The following is a 24,032-nucleotide window of genomic DNA, read 5'->3' as shown; positions in this document are numbered from 1 at the left end:
CAGGTCAGAGAGCTTCCCAGCTGGGCGAAGGATGGCTCATGCTGAGGGCCATTTGGTCATGGGCTGTGTCCTGGCCCAGCTAACCCAGCTAAGGTCGTCACTCCCGAAAGCCCAGTCCAGGTCTCCAACACTTCTAGAATTCAACCTCTGACTCCCTAGCCAAAGATCTAGGCTGGAAACAGTTGTACCAGTACAGCCCCTTAGGGAGAGGCTGAGAAAACTGACAGGGCTCTCCTAAGCCCCCAGGTGGAGGCTGGGTGGCCACTGAGCCCAGCTCAGGCTCAAATGCAGCCACACTCAGACCAGCTCACAGGCAGAACCAGGGCCCAGTCCTAAAGTGGGCGGTGCCTGTTCCCTGCCTTTGCCGCTGGCTCTGCAGCCCTGCTGCTGGGTCCGCAGGCCACCTCCGCTTGCCTCGCTCTGCAGGTAACGCCTCAGTGTCTCCCAATCCCCACCGAGACCCTTCTCAATCATCCTGTCTCCCAAGGAACAAACGGCACATTGGCTTTAGTGTCTCCAGAATAATTAGGTGAATTTTAATAACACCTCAATGCGTGTCTCTCCCATTTGGGCAGTCTCCTGGCCTGGAAACCCTTCTGCAGTGGCACGTGCCTTCCACAGCCTGGAGCTCTGCGGCCTTCCCTGGACTCCACCTCCCCTTCCAAACTAACTGGCCCTGCTGCTCTTCATTTGTAGGGGCTCCTGGCCATGGCGCCCCTAGCTCTGCATTTGATTGTGGGCCAAGCCTTATCCTACCTGGCCTTGAAATCAAGCCTTGGTGTCACTGACCTCTCTGGGAAGCAGGAGGAAGGCTGGAATAATTGTACTCATCTCAAACTCCACAGAGCTGGGTGCCATGCCCTCAAGCCCAAAGCCATGGTCACCCATGCTGCCTGGAGGGAGCGGTAAACGGGTCCCCCAGGAGCCTTGGAGACCCAAGTGTGGAGGCTGGACACTGGGTACCCATGCTCCACTCTCACCAGCCTGGCTTATTTGCTTTCTGCAGACGTCCTAACAAGAGGCTCATGATTCTGGGCAACTTGGGAGAGGGAAGAGAAACAGACAAAGGGAGAGGCGAAGGACAGGAGGAAGAACTGGCAACAGCCCCTCCTAGCATCAGCCTTTCCAGGTTGAAGCCCACAGATGCCCTGACCCCAGTTTTTTTCTCCCCACATCTGCACACCCCTGTTCAGGAAGCACCCTGGTTTTAGAAGCCTCGTTCTCTCTGTAAATATCACGGTGGGGGACCTGCTCCTCACACTGGGCCTCAGATGGCATGGGCTGAGGCACCCTCCACTGAACGCAGTGCCCCCACCCTCCTGGAAGCCCCCTTACCAGTCACAACGGGGTATGTCTGTGTGCCTGACACGTTGCTGCCCAGCTCAGGGTTGGTGGATGCAGATAGACTCGACTTGACTTCATCAAGCCCAGGGGTCAGGGCTGGGAGGGAGTACTCGTTCCCCTGGGAGGAGAGAGAAAAGTGACAGCTCTCTATTGATGCACGCACAGAGAAAGGGCTCGGTGTGCAGATGGGGAGGAGGAACAGGGGAGCCCGCCCAGATGGGGTAGAAAGAGATGGTGGGGCAGAGGGGAGATGCGGGGGCTTGGTGGATGATGGCAAGTTTTGTGCGGGTAGTAGACCTGACTTGGTGAAACCGGAGGCACAGCACCCTTTACACATTTTGGGTACTTATGCCAGCACCCTTTATGTTTCTGTAGCATCTCCTGCCTAAGCACCCCTGTGGGTAGGGTGTAGTAGTGGGGATACCCTTGTTGAGAGGCATGGGATGTTGAGGAGCCTTGGGGAGGAGGGGGGAACCATGACATGACTGGCAGAGCCAGTAGCTGGGAGAAGGGCCTAGTGGGGCCTTCAGCCTGGCACTGCTGGCTGATTGGGTATGGGCGCCCCTTTTTTAAAAACAAACAATGACAGCCCCATGGGCCCCTCACTGTCTGCCTGTGCACTGGAGTATGAAATTGGGGAGGGGGAGAGTCCACATGGCTAACAGAAGGGTAGGAGGGGGCCAGTCATTGACTCTGAAAGGGTGTCCTGCCCGAAACACTCGGGTAATTGCCTTTTTATTGCAGCCATGGCCAAGCCAGACCCCAGAGCTGGGCAGACCGGGAGCCTGCACAAAGCAGGAAAAGTTGCTCTGATTAATATTACGTTAAATTAAAACTGATTTTCTGCTCTTTCGGGTCTGTTTTTTTCCCTTCCGCTTCCTGGCCCCCCTAGAGTACCCCCTCCCCTCCATGGCTGGATGGGATTGCCTCGTCATTTCCAATTCCTTCTCGTATTGATCTTCCTGTAGAAATCAGTTTTGTAATTAGCTGCAAATTAGGCCTTCTACTGGGGGTGAAGCTGCCCCCTGATTTATCACCAGAGTAATTCGCTGTGATCGGAGAGAAATTAAAATGAACTCAATTAGGCTTCGGATTTGCTTTATGGGCCCTGCTCCGAGTTTCAGGGGGAAAAATGACTGTGCTGGTGTTTAATAGTCTAATGAAAGTAAATAAAGGTTATACATTGTAATACAGCCGGGGACTCAGGGAGGGTGCACTGAGCCGCCCGCCTCGGCCAGCTCCTCCTTTGTTGGTTTATGGCTCGGGGCACCTTAAAAAGACTTTTGATTTTTGTTTTATGAAGACAAACAGCTTATGGGATAAAAGGACGGGCGGGGAGAAAGGCGAGTGGCTGGGAGCTGTTGGAGTCTTAGAGTGGAACTGTAGCGTTTGACGCTGTGGGGCTGCACTGACGTGCATGTGTGGGTGCGTGTGTGCATGCATGCAAGCACAGCAATGCTGTCTTGTGCTGTGACTGTGGGCCTGGCCTGGGCTGCATGTGTAGCAGGGATGGGAGTGTGCCCCTGTGTGGGAGCAGGTGTGCTGGGGGCTCCACCCAGCGTATGTGGGTGGAGGCATATGCTAGGGGTATGCTGAGCTGGTGATCTGAGGGCAGCACACACCCACTGGCTCCATGCGGCTGCCGGGGTTAGCTGTGAGTACCGTGGGCTGTGGGTGGGGGAGCAGGTGGGCGGTGGTGTGTAAGCACAGTACCGTGGGCTGTGGGTGAGGGGAGCAGGTGGATGGTGGAGTGTGAGCACATGCACACCGGCACATAGAAAAGTTCGGAGGTGGTTTCTGCGTTGTGGGTTTTGCTGGTGTGTTGCATGCTGTGCCCCATGCTATGTGTCCTGGGCTGCTCAGTGTCTGCAGAAAGTGTTGGGTGTAAGTGGGAAGCTGCCAGCCTACCTAGGGTTCCATTGAATTGCTGGCTTGGGGAGCAGGAGGCAGGCACAGGCAGGCTCTCCTGACACTGGGCAAGGAGAGCTCGACAGTCTAGCGTAGACTTTCTGTAGGACCCTGAGGGGGTGTGGGCAAGGGACACAGCAAGAGGATGCCCCTGAGTACTCCATGCAAGAACCACAGCAAAGCAGAGCTAGAAGGGACTTGACAAATCCTACATCCAAGTCCTTCATTCTATAGATGGGGAAACCGAGGCTCTGAACAGAGATGATTTACCCAAGGCCATACTCTTGCACCCAGAACTCATTTCTAATTACCATATACAGACCATAATGATTTGTCTTAACGATACCATACTGTCTCATGTGAGCCTGTTCACACTGCACACACACAGAACACACGTGTGTAACACATACAATGCTGGCTATGCATGTGGTGTTTAGTGAACAAGTTTTTGAGAGGCCTTGCTCTGCCGGCTCCTTTCTACTTCTGCAAGCAGAAAGCTCCCTCCTCACCTGTTCTGATTTGATGTGCTCTGATGCCTGGAAGACGTCAGGGTAGGAAGGACGCTCAAAGACTCGATCCAAAGCTTCCAGCTGCTGCTGGGTGAAGGTGTCAGCTCGCAAGTGCTTCCGCAAACTGTCCACACCACTCTGGGAATCTCCATTGGGGACTGAGCCCTCGGACACATCTGGAGAACACATGGACACTCGGGGCGTTAGCGCCAGGCCAGCAGAGGCACAGGAACAGTGCAGGGCAAAGAGGTGGGCATCTGGTTCCGGACCCCGGAGCTCTGCACCCCTATGGGACCCCTTACTCTCAGCCCCTGGGCCAGCGGGGCTGACACCAGAGGGTGGCCCTGCCTCAGAGATCTGGCTGAGGAAGCCCAAGGAAGAGAAGGACCTGAGGACCTGGTAAGAGATGGAGCGGTCACACTGTGGGGTCAGGAAGGATTAGGCAGAGGTGGAGCCAGGGAGCTCCCAGGAGCCAGCTCCCTGGGGCATGTCTCCCTGAACCACCCCCTGCCCCCAGGCCAGGGCCAGCCTGGGGAAGAAAGAAGCTGGGTGTCTCAGACTGGCATTACTGAGCCTGTGGAGAATTGAACTCGGCTCCGAGATGAATTTCAGTTCCACTAATTCCAAGGGTTGAAAACCATCAAATTTCCGAGGCCGAGTGTAACCTGGAGACTGGGTGAAGTAATCAACTTTGCCCTGAGGGAGGAGGGGCTCTGAGGCAGAGCTGAGGCACTCTGCTTGGGTTGGGCCAGGACTGGGGCCAGAGGGAAACCAAGCGGGAGGAAAGAGGTGTCGCTAGAGCAGCAAAGCTCCCGCTTGGGCAGAGCCCACAGAAGGGCCCCTGTGGATGCCTCTGTGCCCTGGCCGCCTTCTCGGCCTCTGTCTCCAACCTAGACCCAGGCTCAAGCCTCCTACAGGAGCCAGTTTCTTGGTCACCTGGTTCCTCCTGCAAGTCTCCAGAGGGAGCAGAGTCTTGTCACACCGGTGCCTGCTCCCCCGAGGCTACAGGCCAATCCTGTCTCCATGTCCCCTTTCCTCAGGTGTTCTCAGCCCTCCCCTATCCTTGCCTCCCAGCGTCGGTTCCTTGGAGTTTTCAAGGTGTACAGTAGGCAATGTGCCTGCTCTGTGGCCTCTGTCTGAACCCACACCTTGCAGCTCCCCAAAGTGGGGTTTCCCCCCCAAACCCCATACCAGCTTGGTCACTCCAGGCTTCCCTCAGCCCAAGACCAGCTGAGGAGCCTTGGGCCTGGGGCCAGCCCATGCCGGAGGCCCCAGGGTGTTCCTCTGGGACTGTTATATATATCAGTTTATAGGTGATTATACGATATGATATAATCAATATTGCATTATATATAGTAACACCATACAGTATCATTCAGGAGACCATAGAAAATATTACATATTGATTAACTCAACCTGCAGCCATCCTCCCTTGCTGGCCTCCCAGACCGAGCGCGGGGTCTGCTTTCCTAATGTGACCTCCCATCTTCCCTCCATATCTATTCTGGAGGGAGTGGGAAAGCAAAGAAAGTGTGTGTGTGTGTGTGTGTGTGTGAGAGAGAGAGAGAGAGAGAGAAGGAGAGAGAGAGAGAGAGAAGGAGAGAGAGAAAGAGAGGGAGAGAGAGACAGAGATCAAGACCAGGACCACATCTGAAGAAGACAGACAGAAGCAGCTTCAATGGTATTTGTTCCCATGAACACAAAACTTGGTGGTTGTGGTTTCTTCTGCATAAGGCTCTGGAATCATTTCAGTCTTATGGGATGTATGCATCAACATATGAGTTGAAAGTTGAAGTGTGGTAAATTTATTTTTCCCTTTTGTGTGAGTATTGCGTGTCTACGTGCTTGTACATATATAAACGTCCAGATAAACAAGGGTCTGCGTGTGTGGAAATAGAATGAGAAGCTTCCTGAAAGAATGTGTGTGTCTGTGTGTGATTGCATGAGGACTGTGAGGCCACATGCCCCATTTCTCCTGTGCCTACTTCTTTTTTCAGGATGTGCCATCATCCTCATTTCACTCCCTGTAGCTATTTGCGTGTCCTATTGTGTTTGATTCTCCCTTTCTGGAGCCCTCCTACCTTTTGGGGAAGCCGGACTCTCAGGGCTGAGGAAAGCATCAAATATCTTCATATATGGTTATTGTAGGGGCAGAGAGGGTGTATTTGTGAGCGTGTGTTCACACATTATGTGTGTGCGTGTGTGGCAGGACTCTCCTCATGCCTCTGTGTAGATTTGTGTATATGCCTGTCTGTGTGTGGCTTGGCTCACTGTGTCTGTGTGTGTGTGTGTGTGTGTGTGTGTAGGGGCTGAACTGAAGCTTTGTCCTCAGGTCACTGGCTGGAGGAGTCTCTTTGCCTTCATTTATTCAGGGGCCCTTCAGATCTTGACAAATCTGTCACTCTAAATTTGCGAGAGATTATGGTGCTCTCTCCCCGGCCCGCAGAGAGGTGATATATGATATCTGCTGCCCCTATTGATTGCCTGATCTGGTGGCAGAGGCCGGCGAAATGAACTTGAAATGAACATCATGCCTCAACTCATTGTGCGTATAATACACTACTTAATCCCACATTTTTCAGCCGCTATGGAATTCAATTGATCAATCATGTTCCACTGATAGTACTGTTTTAGGGGTTATTGCTGCTCCCTCCACTCACTGACCTTTTTATTTATTTATTTATTTTTTTGTATACTCAGGCCCTGGTGGTAAGACAGGTTACAGAGGCAGCAAAGGAGGGGAAGGGGGAGGGAAAGGAGGCAAAGGCTAAGGAAGCCTGCTACTGGAAGAGGTGGCAGTGGGAGGCGGGGAAGCAGAGGAGAGGGAAGTGGGGAGGAGAAAGGAGGTGTTAGAGGAGAAGGAAAACAAAGTGGTGTGATGAAAGCATGTGGAGAACCCCCACCCCCCAGAGAGGCTGGAGGAGGCTTGCGGGAACTCCTGTAGGAGAAGGAAGGCAGCAGTCATGATGAATGGCGAAGGAGCACAAAGAAACTTATGGGGTGCAGGGAGGTGAGCCGCAGGGCCCAGGAGAGGGCAGTGGCATTACTGGTGGGGGACAGCCAGCCAGCCCTCCAAATACACCACACGTACCATAGGCTCTCAAGGGCTCTTTCCAGAGGAGGGGGTGGCATCCTTCCATCAGCTAGGGAAGGAAGGGAGGAATGAAGGCAAGGAGAGAGGGCAGGAAGGGAATGAGGGAAGGAGGTTGGGAGAAGCCCTGGATCAGAAGGTCCAAGGAGGATAAGCTCAGGGAAGGAGGAAGCCCAGAGGCATGGAAGGGCAGAAAGAAGGAGGGGAAGAAAGGGAAGAAGCCTTCCGCACCAGAAGCTGGAAGTGCTGGCTGGGGTGAGGACACTTACTGCAGGAATAAAACCAGCTGGCTCTGCTTTCGCTGAAGACTGGGTGTCCTGATACCTGGGTGCCCAGGGCCTGGATGAGGGTGGCTTTGCAGGGGAAGGAGAGGAGGAGGAAAAGAAGAAGAGAGTAAAGGAGGAAGAGTCAAAAAGGAAAGAAGGAAGACAGTTGTCAGTGCTGACCACCTAGAGGGTTCTCCCGGGAAGATGGGGAGCGAGCTCGGCATGGGACTTTCCAAGGGCAAAGTCTCAGACGGGACGGCAAGGAGGAAGAAAGAGACCACTGTTAGGCCCAGCTGTTGAAGGGCTGTCTGGCAGAGCTGGGCTGAAACAGAGGTGGAAGCAGAAGCCGATCTTAATCTAGGTTTCTAGGATGTAAAAGCAGATCTTAATCTAGTGAGCAGGGAAGGAGAGCGCGTGAGTGATTAGACACCATCCATTTCAAAGAAGATCCCCTATCCAACAGCCCCTTTGCCCCCATGCCCAGCAGCCAGTCAAAGAGCACCTTGTGGCAGGGACCGTGACTAATGCATTTCTGCAGCTCCAGCATCAGGAATGGCCCCGAGTAGGTACTCAGACTCTCCTGGGTGGCATTCAAAGCCATACCTCTGGCAGAAGGTTTTGGGACTGGCCACCTGACTGGCCTGGCACCCAAGGACACCCAGTCTCTCATCAGGTAAGCCCCGCACATCCCTGGCTAGCAAAAGATGTGCTATCCCCACTGCTTGTTAGCCTCTAACAGCATCAGCTCTGACGCACAGGCCTTTTCCACTCTCAGCAACACCATCCTGCCCATCTCTGGTGCCTCTACCAATAGACAGAGAACACTGTGTTCCTGGTGAGCAGCAGAACTTAACCCCGGGGCTGCTGAGCTGCCATCAAAAGCAGGTGGCAGAGGCTGCTTGAGACTGGGGCCTGGAGAACACATCTACATTTGAACTCCCTGCACCAAGAGGGCTGGAGGCTGCTGATCATGTGTCCTGGGCTTTCAGGAGGAATTCTGATTTCCAGTATTCTTCCCCATTCTCTGGCCACATTTTTAGATTGGGGCTGGAAAATATGGTGGCTGTGGGTTTAATAAGACCAAACAGAGCAAGGAAGGGACCGTGTGCTAGTCAGTCCCCATAGGGGGAGGGTTCAGCCTCATTCTCCATCTGCCCCCTGCCCAGCTCCCATTCTGTAGCAGCTCACAAGTATCAAGAACTCATTACATGCCATTGCTGTTATTTACAGAGCTCATTTAATCCTTCCGACAACCCTGTGAGGGAACTACTATGATAACCATTTTAAAGATAAGGAAGCTGAAGCAAAGAGAGGTTAAGTAGCTTGTCAAAGGCCATGAAGCTAGTAAATGACAGCCAGATTTGAATCCAGGTCTGTCGGAGTACAGAGCTTGCCCTCTAAATCATTTCACTCTGCAGCCTGGGTGCCAAACACAGTGGGCCCAGTTGAAGGCCACTTGGCTCCATCCAGGGCACAGCCTTCCTCTCGGCATCCCTCGTTCTTTGCCTGGCACCCTCCCCAAATGGAGGCTACAGCCTGTGGCACAGGTGCTGGCTGAGTGCAGACTGTGCCCAGATGATTAGGGGATGTCTGGTCCAAATTTTTCATGTTACCATAACTAGCAGGGGTGGGCAGTGACTTTTCCAAGGTCACACAACTGGGGAATGGGACTCCCAGGACTGGGCCATTCCAGGTGCTCTGTCCACTGTGGCATGAGCACTCTCAAGGGGGTGAGCTACTACAGGTCTTTTTGGAACACAGATAGTATGTAAATAAATTAATTCAATTAAACAAACTGCTGAGTCAAAACTTTGACATAGATTATTCTTTCGAGGATAACAAAGCTCATATTGTCTTCTTATCTGACTGTTTCCTATTTGCTTAGCATTTAACAAAAGGTCTTCATAGATCTTAGGTTATATGGGCTTCCCAACCACTCTCCAAGGTAGGTAGGGATTTTAATCCCTTTTTACTGGGGAGGAAACTGAGGCTCAGAGTAAATGAGGTGCAGGTGAAGCGAGGGCAAGTGACTGGCTCAAGGGGACATTTGCTGGGGATCCTGGCACAGGGCAGGTGCCCTGACAGCTGTGGACTAAACAGATGGACAGAGTGGCTGCCTGCCCAGCCAGAGCCCAGAGTGTGGGGCTACTGACAGCAGGACCCTAGTCTCCAGGCAAACGAAGAGAACTCCAAAACCAAAGATCAACTTGACTGGAAGGAGAGCTGCCGGCATGGTGACAGTGGTTACTTCCTGATCACAAGCAATTTTTATTTTCTTTTCATCTAAGTTTTTCCATACCATCCAGGCTTTGTGCAATTAGTATGTGCTACTTCTAAAATCACTATTAAAAATGTCTTTACTCCTCAATCAAAATATCTCATCTCCTCATTCATTCAGCCCTGCGCTCACTCCCCATCTATTCCTGGGTGGCTCTGGAGCTGGGCCCTATCTCACACCTCTCACCCCAGGTCAGGGCCCTGGCACTGGCCAGTCATGAATGGAGTTGTCCAGTGGGGTCTCAGCAGCTTGGGGAGGGAGACACCCCCTGAACCCTGTCTTGGGAACAGGGCTAGGGACAGAAGGGTCACTGCAAGGGACAAGAGACAGTTGGGGGTGGTGGTAATAGATAAAATGAAATAATGGGCCAGGCATAGTGGCTCATGCCTGTAATCCCAACACTTTGGGAGGCTGAGGCTGGAGGATTGTTTGTGTCCAGGAGTGTCAGACCAGCCTGGGCAACATAGCGAGACTCATCTTTACAAAAATAAAAAATTAGCTGGGCATAGTTGTATGCACCTGTGGCTCAGCTACTCAGGAGGCTGAGGCGGGAGTATTGCTTAAGCCTGGGAGGTCAAGGCTGCAGTGAGCTAAGATAGTGCCACTGCATTCAGCCTGGACAACAGAGTGAGACCCTGTCTCAAAAAAAAAAAAAAAAAGAAAGAAAGAAAAGAAAAGAAAAATAAAGAAAATGAAAATGAAATGATGTCATTTGCTTGGGCAGAAAGCACCAAGGCTCATCAAAGTCTACAAAATCAGGGTGGGATGAATGGGGTTGCCCATCAAATCCCAGGAAGCAAGATGAGGTATTTGAGAAGAATTTAAGTATAGCAAAGAATTACACTAACTTTGGCCGGGCACGGTGGCTCACTCCTATAATCCCAGCACCTTGGGAGGCTTGAGGCAGGTGAATCACAAGGTCATGAATTCGAGACCAGCCTGGCCAACATGGTAAAACCCCATCTCTACTAAAAATACAAAAAATTAGCTGGGTGTAGTGGTGGGCGCCTGTAATCCCAGTTACTTGGGAGGCCTGAGGCAGGAGAATCGCTTGAACCCAGGAGGCGGAGGTTGCAGTGAGTTGAGATCATGCCAGCCTGGGTGACAGAGTGAGACTCTGTCTCAAAAAAAAAAAAAAAAGAATTACACTAACTTCAGTTTTCTAAGCTCAAATACAAACATCTATCTGTCTATGGAGAAAGTAATGATATTAGGGCTTTCACCTACACTCATCAACCTCTTCAAACTTTACGAGGTACTTATTATTACTCTCATTTTCTAGAAAAGGAAATAGTCTTAGAGAGGCAAAATTATTTGTTCAACACTGCACAGCTAGGAAGCAGCAGAGCCTGGATGTGAACTCAGGGATGTCGGACTCCGAAGCTCTCTCCACTCTACCATGTTTGCCTTCTCTGTCAAGGACCCATCATCATTTACTGAGCACTTACTGTGTTCTGGGCAGGCTCAAGGTACTTTATACACATTATCCACAGTCTTCACAGAACGCTTGCAAAAGTGATACTGTTAGTTCAATTTTACAAACGAGGAAACAGGCTCAGGGAGAGTTCAAAATATGTGCAAGATTGCACAGCTGGCAAGAAGCAGTCTTGGGAAAACTGAGTCTTCATCCGCAGGCAGAAAATGACCTCAAAAAGTGATATGGGAAGAAAAGAGAAAAGCGTGGAGGCGGGGGGACCAGTGGGTGATGGGCCTTGGGCCTCAAGGGCTGGGGGAGCAGTGGGGCTCAGGGGCCAGCTGTGCTGGGGATGGGGGCTCTGCCCGTTCTGATGGTGGCCTCTGCTCAGAAGGTGCTCTCTCTGCCTAGCTACTCCACACATTACTTCTGCCTCTGAGGGGTTCACCCCCAGGCTGCCCCCCAGTCTTCCCAGCTGCCAGTTGTTGCAGTTTCAAACTCAATTGTTCTCCTCGGTAGTGAGGCAAATGGAGTCATTAATTACCTTCTATTGGCTGGGCTGAGTTCAGAACGCGATCAATATCCCCGCTTGTCATTCAGGGCAGCCTGCCTGTGCAGGCCCAGCCCCACCCCCACGGCGGCACAGCAGGACCAGGGAGGTGGAGGTCCAACTGGGAACAGGGAGTGAGGTTTGGGAACTGAGGAATGGGGTGGCTCCCCAGAGGTCAGGTGCTGTCCAGACTGGGAGAGGAGGGAGGATTGATGGATTGGGTGGGGGGGTCACAAGGGAGAGTGGAGGAGGATAGAAAAGGAAGGAGTGTTCAGGAATGAAGAGAGAGGTAAGGGAGATAGGAGAAGGGAGGGAAGAAGAGAGGATGAGGGGGAAGTGGGATTCCGGGAGTGAGGGAGGAATAGATAGGAAAAAGGAGAGAGGAGGGAAGGGGCTCCAGAGGGCCGGGCTGGGAAAGGAGCTATGGTGACACTGCTTGTCCAGGGAGATGGATGATATGCCCCATTGCCTCCCATCTTTAAACTGGACATTCAGTGAGTCTGGCCTGGCCACAGTTCCCAAGCCAAGCTCAAGAGGTGGGCATAAAGTGGGCCGGGTGCAGCGGCTCACTCCTGTAATCCCAGCACTTTGGGAGGCCGAGGTGGGCAGATTGCTTGAGCTCAGGAGGTCAAGACCAGCCTGGCCAACATGGTGAAACCCCGTCTCTACCAAAAATATAAAAATTAGCTGGGTGTGGTAGCATGTGTCTGTGGTCCAGGCTACTTGGGAGGCTGAGATTGGAGGATCACTTGAGCCCTGGGGATGGAGGCTGCAGTGAGTTGAGATCATGCCACTGCACTCCAGCCTGGGAGACAGAGTGAGACCCTGACCCTGTCTAAAAAAAAAAAAAAAAAAAAAAAAAGAGGTGGACATGAAGAAGGCTTTGGAAATCTGGCCCAAACCTTGGCTCGGGGCAAGACCAGGTTCTGCCCAGCCTTCTAGCCCTGGGAAACTACCTGCTGTACTTGACCAAGCCTAGCTTCTAAACACTCAGTGAGTTCATGAATAGGGAGAGGCTGGGGTGGCTGTGGGCCTGTCTGACCTCAGGCTTGCTGTACCCATTCACACCCACCGGCCTCTAGGGACACTAACTGTACTAGTGACCCTAACACAATGCTGGACCAGAAGTAACATCTCCTGGATTGAAATCCTAGTTTTGTTGCTCACTTGCTATAAATCTCCTGAGCTTTTCTGGATTGAGTTTCCTCAGACATATACAACAGGGCTGTTAGCTCCTCCCTCACCATTAATTTCTCCTTTCTCTGCATTCTAACAGCCATCTATCCAAACCTCTATTGTAGAAATAGCACTAATAATAACTAAAACAGATCCAGTTTCTACTTGGATACCAGACACTATGCTTAACATGCATGCACTGATGTAATCCTTACAATAACAGCAACTAACATTTATTAAGTGCTTAGTATATATCAGGCATTCCTCTGATAATCTTACATATATTAACTCACTTAATTTTCACAAGAACTTAAACATTATTGTCCTCATTTTGTAGATGGGGAAATGAAAGTGCAGAGATTAAGGAACTTTCCCAAGGTTACATGCCTCACAGATGGCGGAGGAGCCAGAACTCAACCCTGGCAACATGCCTCTGGCAGCTAAGCTCCTAACCTGGGGAAACTGAGGGATAGAGAGATTAGGTAATTTACCCAGAACAACTTATGATAGCCAATAAGTGGCAGAGCCAAATTTAGAATCTCTTCGTATCACAGTTATTATTTAATGTTTGTTTTCTCCTCTGAACTGTGAATTTTGAAGGCAGGGGCCCCATAGTTTTCAACTTTATAAACTTCATGTAGAGAAGGTGATCATGAATGTTGGCTGATTTGTTGACAAGAATTCCAAAAGCAAAGATTGGTCAGTTCTTAACTTGTTATGCTCAACATTTTACCTTTTAGAAGGAAAAAGAAGCAACAAAGGAGGCTGCTACTCTGAATTCAGTGTCACTCATGTTCTACAGCTGGAAAATATGAAGAGAATTTAATTGGATTCCCTCTTAGATATTTAAAATTAAGACAAAAACCAAAAGCCAGGCTCAGAGAAGTTAGGTAATTTTCCCATGTCACATAGCTAGTCGTCATAAGAATGGGAACTGAGGTTCCTAGCTCAGATCCCTTTCCACTATTGCAGGCCACTTAATTCTGACCAAGAAAGAAAAACTGATGAAAGGGAAATGATGGGGATGCAGGGAGAAAGCAAGCATGTCTAGAGTTGGCAGTAGCTCAGGAAGGGGGTGCAGGGCAGAATCTGAATTGAAGAAAGCAAAATGCTCCATGCTGGGGGAAAGACATGGCCAGGGATTCCATGGCAAGAGATTCTAAAAGAGACCATAATTCCACGAGGATGGGATGCTCTAAAAATGAAATTCTGCTTCTATAAGCTCAAATAATCAACCCGACAGCATAAAGGGAGTGGGAGTGGGGGAGGGGTGAAAAGAGAAGGACATTTAAGGAAAATCACTGTTGTTGCACACAGATAAGCTTTAAAATATGATGAGCCCAGATTTTAAAAGGACATGTACATCGAACAGCGGAAGATTATGCAGCCATTAAAAAATCGTGTTTTCAAAGAATATTTAATGATATGTGAAAATGGTCCTATATTAAGTAATGTTAGGTGAAAATGGCAAGACATGAAGCTGTTTATATGGTATTGTTCAATTTTTGGTTAAAAAATTATATATACACAAAAAAGAAAGAGAATGGGAAAATATACCAGATTCAACAGTGGTTATCTCCTGGTGACGACATTGTGAGTGAATTTTTAAAAATTTACTATCTCTTCCAGGTATTTCCCAATGAGCATGTATGGCACTTAGGATCATAGAAGTCACTTTTTTTCCTCTTATGCAGGATACATGACAGATGGAAGGGGGGACCATAACCAAGGATGGATATGAGGGTGGCATGAGCCTGTCAGGAAGACAAAAGCTCAGAACAAGCTGAGACAACAAAAAAGGGCCTTGGAGAAAGAAAGAAAAGAAAGGCAGGTTTCCCTCAGTCCTAGGGAAGAGGATGTAATATTGAGAGAGAAGGCAGAACTTCTCAACCTTAGCTTGCTTTTGTCTTCTCCAAGTGAAAGAATCTTCAAACTGAGCCCAGTAGGAGGGCACTAGTGCCCTGGTCAGGGAGGGGCCAGGCAGGTAACCTCTGGCCGTTTCAATGAACTTTCCCAGGTCCACAGAGGACCCTAAAACTGCTGTTGATGATCCCTGAGATGTCACAAAGAAAGGGTGAGGCAGTGACAAGCCCAAGGCCATCCTGCCTGTCAGAAAAGGGGGAAGAGGTACACATATGCAAATGACACTCAAAATCATAAATTCAGGATCAGGCTCTGGAAATCCTTTAAATGAAATTATTATACAGTTAATCTATGGGCAACAGAAAAGAAAATGGTGATACCCCAGAGCTTGCACGCACTCACAAAAATAAGTTGTGGCATATTTACTCCATATCAACGCTTAGATCAAATACCTCCCTCATAAACACTTCCCTAGTTGCCCTGAGTGGAAGCAACTGCTCCTTTGTTTTTTTCGTTCATCATATGACTTCATGCCTTGATCACGGCATTCATCACATTCTGCTTATATAATGATGTGTATGTCTACCTCCCTGCTAGACTGTAAGTTTCTTGAGGTCAAGGACTGTGTCCTATTTACCTTTGTAAATCAGTCCTGCCACACTTTGTACACAGCAGGCACTCAATTTGCTCATCAATGTAAACCAGATTTTTAAAAATAATTTATTAAGGAAATTATGTGGAAGTAGTGAGTGTTAACATTTAACAAAGAATCTCCTTCCTAGCATAATGGACAAGATGAAAACAAGAAAAATGATTGATGGCTGTTGGGCTCAGTAGTTCCCGAAGCATTCATTCACTTACAGCAGCCAGGAGGAGGTCCCCATTGGTGGGCCATGTGGCTTTCCTGTGTTTTCAAGGAAAATAACTCTTTTGCAAAAAACTAGTTGGATGATGATATAGAAGACATCCTTATGACCTTAATCGGGTAGAATTAAGAAGCCAAACCAACAAGATGAAATTCAGCAGGGATAAATGGAATGCCCTATGTTTAGGCTAAAAAAAAATCAATTACACAAGTGCAGAATGGGGTAGACCTGGCTTGATAGCAATTGATGTGAAAAAGATCTCGAGGTTTTAGTTGACCACGAACTCAATATGAGCTTGAGTCTGACATGGCTGCTAAAAAATCAAATGTAATCTTAGGCTATATTATGGATGTAGAGTCTCCAGATGGGAGAGTGGCAAGGCTCTACTGTGCCTGGCATTGGTTAGACTGTCTCTGGAGTTCAGTGTTCATTTCAGAGGAACTTTAACCTTCAATAATGAATTCTGAGATGGGTAACCAGGATGGTGAGGGAACTCCAAGGGCAGGAACCATATCATGTGAGAATCTGAAATCCACCCAGGACCCAGCCCAGCATTTGCCAAGAGCTCAGTAAATAAGGTGGAGTGGATGAAAGGGAGGGAGGGAGGATAGGGAAGGGAGGGTGTCAAATGGAGAGCTTTACCACCACCACCATTCTCTGTGGCAAATGCCATTACCTCTATTTTAAAGATGAGGAAACTGAGATTCAGAGATATTATGTAATGAGTCAAAGTTCCCAGAGCAAGTAGGGAGTGGAGATGGACCACATCTGGACATTTGGATCCCACGTCCCATGGTCTTCCCTCAACCCGCATGACTTGATATAAAGTGATGCTGCAAACAAACAATGACCACTGTCCATCTCTGACATACGTCCAGGCAGGGCTGTGGCCTTTCAGGCAGAACTGTTGGAGGAAAGAGTTCTATGGTGAGTGGCAGATAAGACAGGATGACCCTTAAGAATCTGACACTCTGCCTTGTCACCATCCAGCCCGGCCAAGGCCTCTCTCAATCTCAGCCACTCCCAGGCTCCCAGGCCGAAGCCCCATTTCCTGCTTGCCCTTCTAGTCCATTTCCCCAGATTCCTATGGAACACACAGCCATGTGTCTGGGCATTTAATGAACAGCCAATTGTCTGAGTGCAACAGCCTTGCCTTCCCCAGCAGGCTATAAGCTCCTGAGAGTCACTTCCTGGTTCTCTGCTCCTCTCATACCTCCCAACACACTGGGCACCTGGGCCCACATTGATACAAAGATCCCCAGAGAGGCCAGAGAGGAAGGTGTCAGTTTCCTCAGTATCCTACCGATTTACACACCAAAGCAGTCAAGGACTCTTAGCTCACTGAAAACTGCCGAGGACAGAGGGATTGTCTGAGGGGCCCCTTAGGGCCCTGGCATTTCCTAACCAACCCGTAGAGAAGAGGGAGATATGGAGGAAACCTAGAACCCCAGGGAATTGTACCAGCACATTTACTTTCCTCACTTTGAATAACTTAGCTCCCCCGAAAAAGAGCCCCCAGGTTACCTGTGGAGAAGAAGAGCGTGGCACCCCACTGCCAAGTCACAGCCAGCCTAGATGTGTGCGATCCATGTATGAAGAAGTGGAACGGTGGAGAGTGGGTACCGACAAGGAGGGAGGTGAAGGCCAGAGGCCTCAGGAAGGGAACACACAAGTTGTGGGAGAGGGAGGACAGACCCAGGGGAGGAAGGAGAGGGGTGAGCCTTGAGTGGGTTTAGGGGAATTGCCCGAGGAGATCAACTTTCCTGCCTGGGAGCACTGGTATGCAGTCCTGCTGGCCTGCTGCAGGGGCTGGTGGGGAAGGAGGGCTCACTGAGCGTCTAGCTCCTGGGACCCTAGCCCTTTCCCAGCCTTCTCTGGGCTCTCAGGGAGGGGGTGGGGCCCTCTGCCTGGTGCTGTCCCCGTTTGGCTCCAGCAGGGGCCAGAACCAGTTAGAAATCTCTGGAACCAAGAGGAAAGGGGGCTTTGTTAGCTCAAAGGACACAAGCAAGGCGAAAAATTACATACCAGGCCGCCCTAAGTATGCTTGTTTAGAGAAACTGCTTGCATTTATGAAGTCTTTGGTGCGGAAAGCAGGGTTGCAAATGACTGCATCAGAGCGACAGTAAAGGCCATTAATTTCCTGTTATGTTTTCCTGTGTTGGGGGCTTTATTAATTTAATTTTACACTGTCGAACAACAGCGAGAGCTGACACTGCCACACCGCCAGGGCTGGGGTTTTCTTTTTGTGTGTGTAGCAAGGCTTTGCCTGACATGCAAATCAACGCTATTACCAGAACCAATAAAGATGTGTGGAGGGAAGAGGGGAGGGAGGGGGAGGGAGAGAGCAGGGGGGAGAAAGGACCAACGCCATCCTTGGCCAGTTTCTGCCTCCTGTGCCTAGCACCTCCTGGCTTCCCAAGGCGTCCTCTACAGTCAGCAATTTCTGAGCATCCTTCGCTATCCTTCTGCCCTCTTCTCCCCATCCTCTGCTTCTGGATGGTTCTACCTCTGTCATCCTCTTCTGTCTCAGTTCCTGGTAGAATTTGAATAGAGCAGACATGGAGTTCCCAGAAAGAGAAGGGAGATAGACTTCTCACTGTCTGTCCCCAGCTGAGGTATGTCGCAGAAGACATAGGGGCAAGCAACATGATGGTGCCAAGCCCACAGGCCAGAGCAAAGGCCTATGCTGCGGACTTCCTCTCCAGGCATTTTCTCCCCCACACTCCCCTTTCATCTAAAGTCAAGGGTCCTGGCCCACTTACACATTATTAGTGCACACAGGCACGAACCCATGTGCTTGTGCACGTGAAGAAGAGTCCAGAAGAACAGATACTCCAATATTCCAACTTGCTTTTAAGTCCTTCTGTGAGCTTTCATACTTCAACATTGTCAACCACTTATTTCCTTTGAATTACCAGGAAAAAAAATACGGTCTCTATTTCTCCTTAAAAGACTCCAATAACTATCTTCAGTAGCTGTAAGGCACCCACATGGTTCAGACCAAAATGCCAGAGAAAAATGGATCCCCAGCATCCGAAGAAAAAGCAAGTCCCTAGAGGTTCCTTTGTATAGCATTCTGGTCCCTTTTGCTGCCTGGACCACATACCCACTGCCCAAGACCACCCACACTGTCCCTCGCCCAGGCGGCTCCTACAAGCTGGCTGCCCCAGGTGGCCCACAGTGCCCTCGGCTCCCCACACCACCAGTCCACCCAGGTGCCCACACTGCCCAAGGGCTCATGCTGGGCACTCTGCCTAAAGAGATGGAGATGGCAGGTGAGGAGGGAAGAAAGGAGGAAAGAACGGCTCCTGGAGTCACTCCTACCAAACCTACTGTCTCCATCCCTCCATCCCAGGCTTCCCAGGCTGCCTGGGCCGAGGGAGATCTGTGTGAGCCAGCAAGGGTGTGTGAGTGTGTCCGCGCATCTCTCCCTCTGTCACTGGCTCGCTTGCTCTCCTGCTCACACTTTCTGCTTCAGGAGCTGTTTGGCAGGCTCTGGGAGGCTGTTGGATGGAATCCAGCTCTCCCTAGGAGGAAAGCATAAACTTCATAAACTGCATTTACTTTAATGCAGGTTCCTGGAGCTGCTTTCCTTTGGCTTCTCTTCCCTCCCCTTGTCTGCTGTCTGGATCACATTCTACCGCTGCCCCTGTGTGTACCCCAACCTTACACACATGCACACACATACACATGTACACACATACACATGCACACACACTCTAGCCAGTCCTCCTGAAAAAGGTGAAGCCTGGGGCAGAAAGAGAAGGGCAAGGTGTAAAAGCTCTGCCTGCAGGATAAAGCCCCAGCCCCAGTCCTGGAAAGGCCCCCAGGAGATGCCCACACACTTGTCTCCAGTAGAGATGAGCACAAAGGGTGCTTTGAAGCAGGCAGGCGGAGCCTCAGGGAGGGAGGGGATGCTGACATTTCATGGGGGCAGCCAAATTAGGAGCCACCTGGAGGATGGGCCACAGGGCTCCAAGAATGGGAGGGAGGGAAGGCCAGGCCTCCGTGCAGGTTGAGGTTTGTGAGGCCTCTGTTGTCTAGTGCTGTCAAGGTCAGCAGGTTCGGGTTCACCGAAGGGTCAGGATGGTTTGAATTACTGGCTCCGCTGCAACTCGGCTCTGAGGCTGCAACTCGGCTCTGAGGCTCGTGATCTGTCTCGCAGCCCCTGAGCCAGGCCCAGCCCTCCCCCAGCCCTCTATGCCTTTCCACCCCAATGGGGCAAAATGGAGAGGGTCCCAGACAGCCCTAAGGCCACCATGGCTCTGAGGAAGGCAGGGCAGGAGGGGTCCTTTTCTGGGCTCCAGGGCGGGCAGCAATGGTCAAGGAGGCTGCCAGGACCATTCCGCTGGCAGGCAGGGATCTGGGGTCTCCCTAGCCTACATCCTCTCCAAACCCTTTTTCCAGCTGCCTGCGCTTCTCAGCTTCCTGCTTGTCTGCAGAGGAAGAGGCGCCCAGGGAGGTGAACTCAGGAGTAGCAGGGCCCGGGGATAGCTTCAGCGCTCATCTCCTCCTTCCTGCTTCCGTAGCCTGTGCTTGGGGAAGAAGGGCAGAGCTGAGGCAGCGGATTTCCTGCTTGGTGCCCTTGCTGGGTGGGAAAGGAGAACAATGCCTACCTGCAGGGCTGGAAGGTAGTTGCCAAGTGAAAGACTAGGAAGTTGAAGATGTATTCTGACAAGATGGGTGCTCGTCCACGAGGGTGCAAACATGGAGCTGGGCAGGAGTACCAGACAGCCTTTGCTGAGACAGTGGTATACCTACACCCGCCCACCCCAATTTCCAGTGGTGGATGGACACATACAGTCTCCTCTAGGGCAATTCTGTATATTCTCTCCTGGTAGGGTGGAATTGACCTCTCTATTCTGAATTTCTGGCATTGTATGAAAAAATATATACTCTTTTGTGCTAAATCCCAAAATACTTCCCCAAACAACCAGATGGAATTCTTCATCCACAACAGCATTAACTAGTTGGGAAGCAAAGGTAGTTGGTGATTTGGCTGCTGTCTCTGATATAAAGGCAAGGACTTATATGCAGATGCATGCACCTATGTTGATCCACACAGCCAGGGCTAAACCCCTGTACTTCCCCACAAAAAAAGTACAAATCACCTATGCACGGGGCCCAAGATAAAGGTCCTTCTAAAACATCGACAGAACCTACAGCTACCTCTGGATAATGACATAGTCAGTATTCAACAGGCTCACGGCCAACTCTACCCAGAGAGTTTGGCTAAAATATGTGATCCAACTAAGACAGAAAACCTCCCCCCTCAGGTATGAACAGTTTAATTTCCTTGGTTACTAGGGAGATATAATCATAGCAATGAATGTGTGTTCATAAATGAGTTTTTTTTTTCCCCTGTGTTTTGGTGAGTGCTGACCTTTGAACCTCAGCTCTTTCTTGGACTAAGTGGACCTTAGCCAGGTTTTGGGTATGAGTTGGAAAATGAACATAGGTTGAGCCAATGCAGTTAAAGTCAGATACTTGTCTAGACAGATGGTTACCATCATATAGATTTGGTTTCTGGACTTTCATAGGGCCTGTCTCCTAGGGAGGGGAGAGTCTGTGATGTGCTAGATAGTACAGTGTGTGAAATCATAGAATCCCACCAATAATCCACAGAGCACCTCTCCTTAGAGAAGCACAAACTCAGGCTGGGCACAGTCGCTCATGCCTGTAATCCCAGCACTTTGGGAGGCTGAGGTGGGTGGATCACCTGAGGTCAGAAGTTCAAGACCAGCCTGGCCAACATGGTGAAACCCCGTCTCTACTAAGAATACAAAAATCAGCCAGGTATGGTGGCAGGTGCCTGTAACCTCAACTACTCAGGAGGCTGAGACAGGAGAATCGCTTGAACTGGGAGGCAGAGGTTGCAGTGAGCTGAGATCTTGCCATTGCTCTCCAGCCTGGGCAACAAGAGTGAAACTTCATCCAAAAAAAAGAGAGAGAGAGAAGCAAAAACTCTGCTCAGCTGCCCCCTACCAACATAAATGTCTTCTTACAGTGCTGAACCAGGGTCTGGGAGGAGAGCAAAAGCAGAGAGAGGCCCTGCAATTCCCTACCCACGATGTAAGCTCACTTTAGAAACCTGGGAGCACACTCCTTCTCCCCGTCTTCTCTAGCAAAAGAGTCGGATGGCTGGGTGTGCATGTGTGTGTGTCGGTGTGCGTGTATGTGTGTCGGGGGGGGTGTGTGTGCATGCAAGAATTAGGTGGTAAACAGACATAATTGTATCCAAGTGCTGGGTTTTTGTGTACCCAATATGGTGCAACCTCGCCAAGTCTCCTGGGCCCTCCTCAGCCTCTCTCCAAGCTCCTTCAGGCTGAATCCCATCCCACTAAAATAGTGTGTACTCAGCAAAACTTCTCCAAGCTCTTCCCAAGCAGGGAGCACTCAGATCCCTCTCTGGTTCTGCCAGCCCCCTGCATCTGGACCAAAATGCCGCTGAGAGACTCAGGCCCTGTCTCCTTCCTCTGCCCCCAGCCATACCCAGCCCTCACTCAGTTCAGAGCAAGCCCACCAAGGAGCGCTCACCCACCGACTTCCCCCATCAGCCTCAGCCAACACGGCAGGCTGCACCCGAGTGCCCAGGGCCTGGGAAGCCAGGCAGTGGCAGCCTCTGGTCTTCCTCGGGGTCCTCCTTGCCTGCCTTTACTGACCCCAGCCCTCCTCCCACTGCCCCTCCAGAAGGAGAGCTGGGAAGAGAGCTTGGTGACCAGGGCACGCCTGGTTTACATTAATGAGATACACCGAGTGTAATCCAGCCATGGAGGCAGCCTACAAAAGGAGGCGATCGCGGGCGGCCAGGAGCAGAGCTGCTCAGGTAATTGGTTTATCTATCTGGAAGCAGGGGGAGCAATCTCAGCACAGACTAGCAGTAAAGTCTCTTCCTTAAGGCTATTTCCTTTGTCTTTTCAATTGCTTGCACATCCATGTGAGAGAGGGAGAGAGTGTTAAAGAGAGAGGGAGAGGGAGAGGGAGAAATGTTAATTTGTGAATTAATGGCTTTTCTCAGCGGAATTGTAAATTCAAATGTCACCTCACACGGTGACACCACGGCTGGTCTGCTGAAGAAGCAATGATAAGATCCCCCACCTCCCTCGGTGCCCCTCCCTCCCCAAAGATAGCTGTGGAGTGGAACATGCTACTTTTAATTTGCAATAACAACACAACAGAGGTATGCAGTAATGACTGCCTTCTTCCACCCTCCTGGCTTCCTTCCCCCATAGTCCAGTGGCTCCCCCATTTCCTCTCTCCTCACACCTTTCTCAAACAACACCTCACTTTGCCCTGGGTGCCCCCCACCCAACCCCAGCCAGTGCCCGATCACATGGGGGGGTGCCTTTGGAATTGACGATGCTGCAACCCTCTCTTCTCCTTCAATAATCAGGGAATTAATGACCCTGAAGTTAAAGTGAGGCTGATACCGAGGCCCTGCCCAGCGTTGGGAAAAAGCCTTCATTGTTTTCAAGCAGGAGGCGGGCACCAGTGAGGGAGATTCATGGATGGAGATTGAATATGCAATTTTCTTTCACCTTGCCAAGAGCTGCCCCTGGGCTGTGCCTGGCCTAAATTTTTCCTTTTACCATCTCTGCCTTATCCGGCCCTCCCACCTCCCTTCCATTCTTTCCAGAAAATTACCTTCAAAATTGATTTCCACTTTTACAAACAAATATAATGGGAACACAGGAAAAAACTTGGGCTGTGATGAATTAGGGCTGTCAGGTGCTTCCAGGTCTCCTTTGCTTTTGTTTTACTACCCGATCTGCTCTTTGTTTTTCCAAGGGCTAGAAAAAGTGACCCCCCATCCACTGAGTGCCTGACCCTCCAGGCCACCGGGGCCTCAGCTCCCAAACCCCATCAGTGGCCCATGGCGGAAGTAATCCAGGCCCTGAGACTCTGTTAGCCTCCAGGTCTCCCAGTGGAAGCCTGAGCCAACTCCTCCTTTTCCATGCTCTGGCCCTTAGGAACCCACTCTCTGAATGTTCTCTAACTGCCACCCCCAAGCTATTTCCCTTGACCCCCACGCCATGTTCCCTCTGGCCCTCATACCTCTTAAAGTCCAGACCAGATGCAAACCTCCACCTCCTCTAATGTGGGCAGGATCAGTGTATACCTCAACTAGAGCAAATAAGAGACAGACAAACACTGAGAGATCCCGAAAGACAGGCAGGCAGAAGATTGGGGGCAGGATCCCAAGATCGGGAGACCAGACTCCCCTTCTAAGGGCTACAAGGGTTCTGAGCTGCAATTCCCTCACAGCCTGGCTGTAAGGGCCTTAGTCTCCCTAGTCTTGGGCCCTAGGCCACCCCTGGAGGCAGGCTCAGGACAGCCCCTCCCTTTATCAGCAGAAGGTAGGGTGATGCCTGTGCCCAGGACCATGGGCGCTCAACACACTGAGGCCTGGCTTAGAGCTCTCCCCGCTCACACAGTCACACCCGGCACTCTCTCCAAGCACGCACACTACCCAGGTAACTGCACACCTTCCCAGTGCATGACATTCCCATCCCCTTACACCCAAAGACCTCAGAGCGGTAGAACACATGCATACTCACACTTGCATAAACTGTGTAAAAAATTACATTTGGGTTTATAAAGCAAACATACATTTTCCAAGGTAAAGAAATAAACTTGCATGTGGGAGCAGAAATGTCCACAGATGAATAGAGGGAGAGATGCCCACATGTTAGAAAAAGAAGAGGATCTTATGTTTATTTATTTATACACACCTAAAATGCCTGTGGAGGCTGAAAGATGACATGTG

At 50.6% G+C, this 24,032-nt stretch overlaps 1 protein-coding gene across 8 annotated transcripts in view; it reads right to left on the bottom strand.

Moving 5' to 3' along the window:
• Nucleotides 1-24,032, bottom strand: part of PAX2 (paired box 2) — a 93,093-nt gene that overhangs the window by 18,139 nt on the left and 50,922 nt on the right. For 4 of the 8 annotated variants that reach the window (XM_016919120.3, XM_016919119.4, XM_003312731.6 and 1 more), the window contains exons 7-9: nucleotides 23,321-23,389; nucleotides 3,762-3,937; nucleotides 1,336-1,462 (exon numbers count right to left, since the gene is read on the bottom strand). In XM_016919120.3, the coding sequence (XP_016774609.1) occupies nucleotides 1,336-1,462; nucleotides 3,762-3,937; nucleotides 23,321-23,389 (372 nt within the window). The remainder of the gene's footprint in view (nucleotides 1-1,335; nucleotides 1,463-3,761; nucleotides 3,938-23,320; nucleotides 23,390-24,032) is intronic. The other 4 variants (XM_063782074.1, XM_016919121.3, XM_001168808.7 and 1 more) reach the window with 1 other exon arrangement.

Source organism: Pan troglodytes, chromosome 8, assembly GCF_028858775.2.
Source record: "Pan troglodytes isolate AG18354 chromosome 8, NHGRI_mPanTro3-v2.0_pri, whole genome shotgun sequence".
NCBI classification, from domain to species: Eukaryota; Metazoa; Chordata; class Mammalia; order Primates; family Hominidae; genus Pan; species Pan troglodytes.
This window is presented reverse-complemented; position numbering and strand designations above follow the sequence as displayed.